General features: G+C 42.9%; 1 protein-coding gene across 4 annotated transcripts; it reads left to right on the top strand.

The window, feature by feature from the left end:
• Positions 1-113: 113 nt before the first annotated feature.
• On the top strand, positions 114-9397 carry prdm15 (PR domain containing 15). Of its 4 annotated transcripts, none has more exons than XM_028983730.1 (25): positions 136-194; positions 883-922; positions 1003-1096; positions 1410-1563; positions 1705-1857; positions 2230-2347; positions 2495-2581; positions 3053-3244; positions 3346-3478; positions 3630-3754; positions 3894-3988; positions 4122-4209; positions 4360-4527; positions 4793-4887; positions 5026-5157; positions 5247-5387; positions 5493-5656; positions 5930-6009; positions 6090-6209; positions 6324-6455; positions 6734-6817; positions 6920-7095; positions 7534-7614; positions 7717-7923; positions 8183-9397. In XM_028983730.1, exons 2-25 carry the CDS (start codon positions 892-894, stop codon positions 8780-8782), a joined length of 3450 nt encoding a protein of 1149 aa, XP_028839563.1. In that variant the 5' UTR covers positions 136-194; positions 883-891; the 3' UTR covers positions 8783-9397. The 4 variants fall into 4 exon arrangements, with proteins under 4 accessions (XP_028839562.1, XP_028839563.1, XP_028839561.1 ...); XM_028983728.1 differs by having other exon boundaries at positions 3331-3478; positions 3633-3754; XM_028983727.1 differs by having other exon boundaries at positions 3331-3478.
• Positions 9398-10643: the final 1246 nt, after the last annotated feature.

Raw genomic sequence — 10643 nt, 5'->3', positions numbered from 1 at the left:
TAAACGTTAACTGAAGCGTATTTAACTTGTGGGCTTATGACGCGTATCACGCGTTGCAGACAGACTACAGACAAAAAAAACTACATCTCCCAGAGAGCACGTGACGCGGTCATATTTCCGGTCCTGCGCGGTTTCTGGAGCGGATTGGAACCCGGAGTCAGGATTCAATAAATGTGTACTCGCTCGGAAAGCAGGTAACGCGTTTCGGCTCAAATTGGTCACTTTTCGCGCACAACACGCTCACTTTTATTCAGCGGCACCACGGCCGCGTGCACGAGCGCGGCCTAAAGTCGCGGGAAAGCCGCTTTTGGAGCCCGCTTCTTGTTGAAATGAAGTGGCTCCAGATGAGCTCCGCGTCTCCATTCCAGCCGCCATGCCGATTGTTCTTTGTTACATTTGCATCGGTGAATGCGCCGCAGAGCGGGCGGAGATCGGAGTTAAAACCCGGCTACAGTTTGGAATCCGGCGAAACCCGGATCCCGTCTGCGCCGCGGCGTGTTTACTGTGCGCCCCCGGTGCGGATCGCGCTGGGTTCGGGTGCAGTTGCGGTGCCTTTGCTGCGATTCGTGCCTGGGACTGTGGGGCTCTCTGTCTACCTCGCACCCACAGATCCTGAACAAGTTAGGCAAAGCGACTTTTCACGCCTTAAAAACCCCCAAATTCACACTCAATTACGCAGCAAATAAAGAATGATTTATAGTTTATTTTAATGGACAAAACCCCATTCATTTCTTTCATGCGCCTTCCCCATCTGAACCTGAAAACGTAGCTACAGGGTTTAAATGACAGTCTTTGATTGTGAAGAATGATGTAGGGATGACATGTTTTTGGTAGAAAACACTTTTATTGGAACTTCCTGTTTTCTCTCTGTCCTTCGTGCAGACTGTCAAAATGATGGAACAGGCTCCAGAGGAGTTTGTCTGTAAGTGGTTTATTTCTCTCTCTTTCTGTAGTCATTTATTTGAGCGTATTTGTCTCTGATGGCTCCTGGTTTGGGTGCAGGGTGCGAGGACTGTGGCCAATACCATAATTCGGAGTGTCCCGAATTGGGCCCTGTGGTCACCGTCAAGGACTCGTTTGTCCTGAGCCGTGCCCGGTGAGTGTATGATGGCGGCTTGGGACCGATGGGGTGGGCCTATGGAATTTTGTTCTTCAGTTCCTCACACAGAGTGAAACAGTGGGTTTGGTGGCAGCCATTGCAGTGGCCATGTGTGCTGCATTGAAATAGATCTGGCAGAAGCTCACATCCCCGGCATCGCTATGACAAAGCAGGCAGTCTAAAGTGAAATACACATTACACATATAGGATTGAGAATATGTGTAATTTATAATACAATTATTTCAAAGGCATAGTATTTACAGAGCAGTGCTGAAGGCAGTAACAATATTTCTGTTTGTCCTTGGCCTAGCTCATCCCTTCCAGACAGTCTGGAGATCAGATCGGTTCATGAAGGGGCTGAGGGGGTGTTCGTCCTTCAGAAGCTGGTGAAACGCACACGATTTGGTCCCTTCGAGGCGAAGAGGGTGCAGCATGTGGAAAAAGAAGGACCATTTCCTCTAAAAGTGAGTTGCTATTGCAGGCTGCAGACTCCCAGCAGATTGATGCTGTTTTGATAGCTTGACAGACTTAATCATTAGGGTGCAACAAATTTGTAACCTGTGCTTTGTTTAATCCTTAATTAACCTTTCTTGTGTTTTGTCAAGATCTTCAAGAAAGATGGGGTGATAGATTGTTTTGATGTTTCTAATGAAGACGACTGTAACTGGATGATGTTGGTCCGACCTGCCATGGACCACACGCATCAAAACCTGACTGCTTACCAGCAAGACGATGAGGTCTTCTTCAACACTTCCCAGGTCTCACTTAACTTCTTCTTCTGCTGTGCTAGTAGCCTAGAGGGTAACACTCGTCTCTGAACCAGAAGACCACAAAGTCATATGTTCAACCCCCCAACTACTACCATTGTGTCCCTGAGCAAGACACTTAACCCTGAGTTAATGGAGTTGGATTACATTTACATTTATCCAGAGCGATTTACAATCTGTAGTTACAGGGACAGTCCCCCCCTGGAGCAATTTAGGGTTAAGTGTCTTGCTCAGGGACACAATGGTAGTAAGTGGGAATTAAACCTGGGTCTTCTGGTTCATAGGCGAGTGTGTTACCCACTAGGCTACTACCACCCGATTACTGCTGCAGACCCTTAGAGGTTTATCTGTAATCCCCCATAGGATGTTCTCCCAGGAACAGAGCTGAGGGTCTGGTATGGTGCTTTCTATGCCAAGAAGATGGAAAAACCTGTCCTCAAACCTCCTGTTGCTCCAGTGCCTCCAGTAGACACGCTTCCAGGTATAATGCTGCCTCAAACAATTCTGGAAACATTGACTCGCTATTTGTCATTGTTTATTACAGATCTTCCATTATGTTTAAGTAATTAATATGTTATTAAATAGCTATGTAGACCTGTCACTCAGCCTTTCGGTTCTATTTTTACAGAATCACTGCCATCTTGTGTTAAGTCTGTGGGGCTTCAGGGGAAGGTGGGAGCCACAAGTCTCCACGTGCGTGAAGTTACCAACACAGGTGGGTTTTTCTCACCAAGACAAACCATTTGTTAAAGAAAACACTTGAAAACTCTTCCACGGTCAACTTAAACACGTTGACAGTAATGCACTTAGACTTGGGATCAATGTGATTAACCTCAGTAAATATATGCATTTTCCTGATAGAAATAAATACACAAACTGTCACCTGCATAGGTCTACTTATAATCTGTCATGAAGAAGCACCATTATTGCTTTATTCTAAAAATGCTAATTAGTTGTTAGGTGATCAAAATAACTTTGTTTACAGGGCCTATAAATTTAGTTTTGCTTTCTAATGGTCTCTGACAGATATTATTCCATAGATTGAAACAGAAGACCATATATATGTATATGTATGTATGTTTGTATGTATAAATATGTATGTATGAGAGACACACCTGATCTGGCATTAATTTTTTAAATATAAGAAGCTCCCATTGAGTGGTAAATACTGTTGTTCCGTCCCCAGACCGGCTGCTAACCCAGCTTCAGGAAGTGAAGGCAGTAGCTCCACTCACCACCTCCATGCCAGATCCAGAGATGGAGACCCTGGCCTTGCCTAACTGTGCCATTCCTGTTAATAGCCGTGCGACCGAAATAAAAAGGAAGCCTGGCAGAGGACGAAAGCTTAAGGTGCATAAAATGCCAGAAATAATCAAAGGTGTGTATTTTACACAATTACAGGTATAGATATTAGTTGTTAATAATAATCTATTAATCAATGAACATTCATTTAATAATCACCAGAACCCCTTCCCACAGTGCCAGCAGAGTCCACTCACACAGTCCCTCAAGACATGGAACTTGATGGGCTAGATAACCATGACCTTGTGATTGGTCCAGATGACCTGGATTTCAAAATGGGGCGGATGACAGGGCTTATGACCTCTGGAAAGTAAGGAGTCTTTTACAGAGAAGATAGAATTTCTAATAATTATTATTTTTATTTATTATCAGATCGCAAGAATTATATATATCACCTGGCATATAATATTAATCACCCTTAAGACTGAATGAAAACACTTTTTGCCCCCCATGTTTATCAGCAGATTGGGGGTGAGGAAGCGTTATCTGAGGCAGACTGGAGACCATAAGCGCGTCTATCAGTGCAGCCTCTGCAACAAGGTGTTCCAGAACAGCAGTAACCTGAATCGCCACGTCCGCTCCCACGGTGCATTTCTCTCCACTTATAGATTCCACGTGAAATCTTCAACCCCCCACCTTTTTCTGGTGATTCCACCAGAAAAAGCACACTGTACACTTTTAGTGCTGAATTAAAATTTTTAACAGTCTTTCTGTTTACTTAACAGGTGATAAGCTGTTTAAGTGTGACGAGTGTGATAAGATGTTTAGTCGTAAAGAGAGTCTAAAGCAGCACATCTCCTATAAACACAGCAAAAATGAGGTAGTGTTTTTTTTTAGTTACGCTGAATCTGTTCTAACATACAATCTGAAGATGATCATGTATTCTAAGGTTAAGCATGTTTAACATTTGCTCTGTGTGTGTGTGTGTGTACGTACAATGTCGTGCTTCTCAGGCTGATGGGGAGTACAGGTATAAGTGTGCAACGTGTGAGAAGTCTTTCCGTGTTGAAAACGCCTTAAAATTCCACAACTGCAGAACAGGTGGGAACACAGTGACCTACTACACTGGTATCAACCATTCTTCTTGTCTAAAATTATTACAATCCAGCATGTATCTCCTTAAGTGGGAAGTTCTTTTGAAAAAGAAGGGATAAACTCTCATTTGCTTGACTTTTGTTTGCTTGGATGCAGACGACAAGACGTTCCAGTGTGAGATCTGCTCGCGTTTCTTCTCCACCAACAGCAACCTGTCTAAGCACAAGAAGAAGCATGGCGAGAAGCTCTATGCCTGTGAGATCTGCAACAAAATGTTCTATAGGAAAGATGTCATGCAGGACCACCAGAGACGCCATATCATAGGTGAGAATAACTGGAGCCTTTGCTTCACTGCCTCATGCCAGACTTATTCTGTCTGTTCAGGATGGAACAGGATGTTTTCCTGTGTTCACCAATGCAAAGGGTAGAGCCACTGTGGAACAGCAGAATATGCTAGTGTCACCGGATTAGAAAAGGGGTGCTGAGGACACTGATAGAACTGCTTCGTGGATCCAATCTTCAGGAAAAAAAGTGAAAGCTCTGAGAATAAGCCTGTATTTGTACTGTTTGCCCCTGTTCTGCCATATAGGCGCCAAGAGCTTGAAGAGAGAGGAGATAGAGGCCAATGGTGAAGAGGGAACCAAGTACAGGAAGGAGCCCTCTGCTTGTCCCATCTGTGGCAAGGTAACATGTACAGTAGGCTTACAGTTGAAGTTGAAGGATCACTGGGGCTCATTTCCTGGTTGAGTTTTGCCGTAAAAGTGAGTCTCCTGAATCATATGTTCTAGTTTCGTTTGTGTTTTTTCTTTTTTTCGTTCTCAGGTGTTCTCTTGCAGGAGCAACATGAACAAGCATCTCCTGACTCATGGGGACAAGAAATACACCTGCGAAATCTGCGGACGCAAGTTTTTCCGTGTGGATGTCCTCAGGGACCATATCCATGTGCATTTTAAGGTACAAGTTTTCATATAAATAACTGTTTGGCACCATTTTCCTGGATAGGAATAGCGGGTAGGTTTTAAAAATGGGATCTCATCTTGTAGGACATTGCTCTGATGGATGAGCAGGAAAGAGTGGACTTCATAAAGAAGATTGGCATTTCTGTGGACGACAGCGATGACAACTCTGAAGATGAGGATGGGAAGGACCCAGAGTACCACAAGTACAGCTGTAAGAAGTGCCAGGTGAGTTTTTATGTCTTTTCTCTTTCTGTTCCCCTCTAATTTCTGACTTTGCTTCAGCATATCTGAAGCTTTTCTTTCAATCCAGTATTTTCTCACGTCACTTAGGTCAGTTTTGGTAAGGGGCGGGACTACCTCAAGCACATCATGGACATACATAAGGAGCGAGGGCATGGCTGTGTGATCTGCAACCGCCGCTTTGCCCTGAAGGCAACCTACAACGCCCATCTGGTCATCCACCGCGAGCAGCTGGTGGACCCTGCGGTGCAGCGGTGAGAAAATATAGCATAATGTGTATTAAGAATGGATCCATCTAACACTTATCTAAATTATTCCATAATAGATTAAATGGAAAGCTAAGTGAATGAATAGTTGATATTATAGCAATATATTTCACTGTTCTATGAACTGTCCTCTTTTTTTTTTTTTTGTGGAGCACAAGCTGTATGAGAAACCTTATATCACTGCTCAGCAAATAATATTTTTACTTGAAAATATGTACTGTTTAAATGAAATGAATCATCTCCCCCTGTACTGACACAAAGCTACATCCACCCATGTGAGATGTGCGGCCGGATCTTCAACAGCATCGGGAACCTGGAAAGACACAAAATCATTCACACAGGTTTGTGTACTTTTGTATTCCTGATCTGAGCCAATGTTGAACGATCCTACCATTTATCCTCCGTGTCTTTCATTTTTAAGGAGTGAAGAGCCACAGCTGTAACCAGTGTGGAAAGTCTTTTGCCAGGAAGGACATGTTAAAGGAGCACTTAAGAGTCCATGACAACATCCGGGACTTCCTGTGTGCAGAGTGTGGGAAAGGTAATGCTCTGAACATTACCACCCATACCCATAACTAATAGTACAGATTACTATAGTACAAGTCCACCAGCGCTGATGAAGGCTGCTTCACAGTTTAACGTCATTGTTTTGCAGGCATGAAGACCAAACATGCACTCAGGCACCACATGAAGCTTCACAAAGGCATCAAAGAGTACGAATGCAAGGAGTGCAATCGCAAGTTTGCGCAGAAGGTCAATATGCTGAAGCACTACAAGAGGCACACGGGTGAGATTGGATTAGAATTAACTCTTCAGCCTTTTTATCAAACGCAGTATGGCCATTTGCAACAGTGTTGTTCAGTAACAGATTTAGGATTAGGAAGTTGTATAGCTAGGAACACTTTAACTGTGCAAATGTACTCTTGACATTTATTTCTCGGCTGTACACCTCAGTTTGTGGCAGTTTTCTGGTAATTTCACAATTAACCTTGTTAATATGTGCTGTAAATGTTTTTTTTGTGATTATTATTTATAAAATGTTTTTTTATGTTTTGTGCTTTGCAGGTGTGAAGGACTTCATGTGTGAGCTTTGTGGGAAGACCTTCAGTGAGAGAAACACCATGGAAACACACAAACTCATCCACACAGGCACGTCATATTCCCGTCACGGAATCAGTTTTGGATCTCCTGCTCACCGGTAAGAATGAAAAGTCATGCTCCAGTATTTGAATCAGAATTCTCTTTCGGCAGTTGGAAAGACATGGTCTTGTGAGGTGTGTGATAAGAAGTATGTGACTGAGTACATGCTGCAGAAGCACAAACAGCTCACCCATGAGAAAGTGGAGGCTCAAAGCTGCCACATGTGTGGCACCAAGGTGTCTACCCGCGCCTCCATGAATCGCCACTTACGCCGCAAACACCCAGAGGTAAGTTCACAGGACCCCACGAGACCGATATAGAATTCATGTTACATGTAAAGCCTCACCACCTAATGTACTGAAGTTGAAAAATGCATATGTCATAAAACACTTCATACGGTGCAGTGCAGTTTTTTTTTTAGAATCGTTATTAAACTCATTATGGTCCATTTTTCTTCTGATATATTAGTTAGTTTATTCATTCATAACAAGTTGCAGTTAGAATACAATTTACCACTTCTTCAGATGTGTATTTTTGAAATTTCAATCAAAATCCACTTGTGTTACTAATAAAAGATTATCTTATCTTATCTGTGGTGTGCAACCTGGTGCTTAAGTGTCTGGGCTGTTAATCCTAAATAATCTTGGGCAGGAATGACAAATGGCAGCCAGATGTTCCAGATGTCCTGTTATCAATAAAGTAAAACCTGTTTGTTTAATCCTAAGGTTGTAACTGTGAGAATTGATGATTTTGAAGATTTCCAGGGAACGTCTACCATTGATGCATCCACAATCAATATTGTGCAGGTTTGCTTACTGCTGTTGTTGTTGTTGCTCATATATCGTTCAGGGGAAATATTGGTTTAAAAGCATTGATGAGCCGAGTCGCTACCCTGTCCGTCCTTCCAGGCCCCTCTCAGCCTGGAAAAGACTGGAGAGAAGCCACCCCGGACACTCCACCCAGCTAAGAAGAAGAAGCAGCAGCCACCACCACCGCCGCCTGAGGATTCTGAGATGGGATCTGACACAGACGAGTACAGTGACTACAGTAAGGGGTCAGAGTTCACCACTAACGTGGGCGACGAGACAAGCTCTGCTGTGCAAAGCATACAACAGGTTAGACTGTTTCCTTACAGGATGGGAATATGTGGAGTAGTTATGAAAAAGTTTTTCTTTTAAAGCCATTTATAGTTAAAGGTTTTTTTAAAAAGTACTTTGTGATTTGTTTTTTATATATGTATTTTATATATACATCACAGTCACATTGATTAGTTAATGAGGTTCTCGATAATGAAATTGCACCTTAATATGGTGAAGCGCTAGATGGGTATTAACCAGACTAAGGTGGACTAAGATGACATGTAAACATCCATAGGTGGTGGTGCTGGCTGAGCCCAGCTCGTCTTCTGATCCGTCTCCCGCTGGCTCAGTGGGATTATCCAGCCTCACAGTGACCCCCATCACCGGGCCAGCATCAGCCCAGTTTACCAGCCTGCAGCCAGTAGCGGTCGGCCACCTGACACCCAGCGAGCGGCCTCTAACACTAGACAGCTCCATTCTTACGGTTACCTTTGACACTGTTAGTGGCACCACCATGCTGCACAACCGGCCCTCCGAACTGCCCGCTGAGTCGGTGGGGTCCAGCGCCACCCCGACAGCAGCAGCTACAGCCACCACCCACGCGGTCACCCACTTCATCAACCTCACCACCTTTGTTAATCCCATTGCTCACCAACTCGAGCAGCCAACGCTGACCTGGAGGTCTGTTGCATCTGCTGAAGGAAACCATGTGAACCCCACCCTCGACAGCACCCAACAAGATGTTCAGGGTGGTCTTTCTCAGGGGTCTGTAGAAGCAACACCCACCACCGTGCAGCAGCAGCCTCCTTCTGAACAAACTCAGGAAATCCAGGTCCAGGCTGCAGGGACTCCACAGCCACCGCCCGCAAGGCCACAGCAGATGTTTACCTACTAGAGACTTGTTCTGCTGTCTGGTTTATGGTGCAGCATCCGAACCTTTCTAGAAGGCTTCAGAATGCTGATTGGTTGTTTGGGTTTTTCCAGTCACTGCAGCAGATTCCTTGTGTAAGGAATGTGATTCCTTACATTATCAGATGTCATACTATTTAGTCAAATTCCTATTTTGCCATAAACCAGTCTAAACTGGGCTCTTAAACTGATTCTATTGCATGGAGGACAGCGCAGAACTTATACAATATTAAATAAACGGATTTCAAACTGATTTAATGATACCCATAATGCAACAAAAAAGACAAGAAATGTTTTTTCCTAGAGTTTTGCATTAAAACAATCTTTGACAGTTAAGTTAATGCAATTTAACAACAAAAGGCAAAACCATGCATGCACTGAAAGAATGGACAGAAGAGATGATTTAATTTTTGTTGTTTGTTTGATGTCTCCAGCAGGAAATGATGTTCTGTTGCCTGTTTGAATACTGCTGGATGATCTTTGTGTAAAGCAGTTACTGTACAAAATGTGTTTATTTAGAGATGTTTGGGGGGTGCTGAAAATTGACTTGAGAATGTATGGTTTTTATTAATAATGAAATTGAATATTTGTTGCATATTGCCCTTATAGGACACTGTGTCAGTATGTGAAATTATGATGGAAGGTACCATAGATTTTTTTTTTTTTTTTTATTTCTTAAAACTGGCGTGTTGAGGTTTGTTCCTTCACTCACACACATTATGGATATTACACAACTCTGCTCATGACTCATGAATCAAGATCTGGGTTTATGATGTAAAATGTAGATAGTTTCCATAGCAAAGGAAAAACAGATCATTGATCACCACTGATTTCACTTGGGAATCGAGTTATTCATTGTTTTAAATGTGCAAACTAGTCTAAATCCCTTTACATACAAAAAGAGAGCATGGAAAAAGGAGAAGGGCTCACCTTCTAAAGAATAATTCAAATAAGACATCCTTGAAATATCCATTGACAGGACACCATGTAATTCAATGTAATTATTTATTTCACCTTTTCCAACCGCCTCTTTCAAAGATAAGAGGTCCAATACTGAGCACATTCGCTGTCTGAAACAACCAGCAGGGAGCGTCAGCGCTGCACATAACCAGTAGGTGTTCGTGGGTTTATGGAGGGTTTAGAGGTCGACACTGAGGGTTAAACTCATACGGTCGGTTTCCTGTTCATGGATCAGGCCTAGACTAAAAGAGAACATGAATGGAATTCTCTGTTCAAAAACATGGGAATGGGAAACTGTCCCATAAATTAAAAATATTATATAGGGGCATAATTACTTTAACAGTTGCTTTTACAAATAAACGAGGATCACATTTTCTGACATTTATCGCTGTAAATGAATCCTGGCACTTGATAATTATACATGAATCATTTAATCATCATTTAATCACTGTGTTTGATACAGGACATAAATTTGTTGCACAGAGAACATGATGGGTTTGAGCACTGAAGTGAGCCATTTAAAGTTTCTTCTCTTTTTAATACGCACCCATAGGTTTAGAAATGAACGTCTGTTTAATATGAGAGTGAAACTTTAAGCTTTGAGGCCACTGGAGAACATGTGTTAATTGTCCCCTTTCAAGGCTGATATGCATGTCAATGGTGGTGCCGAGAAGATGCGCTTTAGAAGATGCTCTCGTACTAATTGATACTCTCGCCTCACACATGCAAGCGTCTCTGTTCTCATGCATTTATGAAGCCAGTTCCTGCATCTCCACAGCCCCTTTGTGATCATTGTTCCTCATTGCCAGCGTGTTATATCATCATATATGCTGAGTCAGGCTGATTCTCTCGTAGTTCAGGATAACACAAGTGCTGAAAAAGTTCTA

Source organism: Denticeps clupeoides, chromosome 6 (assembly GCF_900700375.1).
Source record: "Denticeps clupeoides chromosome 6, fDenClu1.1, whole genome shotgun sequence".
Lineage (NCBI taxonomy): Eukaryota > Metazoa > Chordata > Actinopteri > Clupeiformes > Denticipitidae > Denticeps > Denticeps clupeoides.
This window is presented reverse-complemented; position numbering and strand designations above follow the sequence as displayed.

Coding starts and splice junctions, on each gene's coding strand:
- prdm15 (XM_028983727.1), top strand. CDS start 892: ATGATGGAACAGGCTCCAGAGGAGTTTGTCT. Junction 3,479..3,629: donor GGGCTTATGACCTCTGGAAA/GTAAGGAGTCTT, acceptor CATGTTTATCAG/CAGATTGGGGGTGAGGAAGC. Junction 5,657..5,929: donor GTGGACCCTGCGGTGCAGCG/GTGAGAAAATAT, acceptor ACTGACACAAAG/CTACATCCACCCATGTGAGA.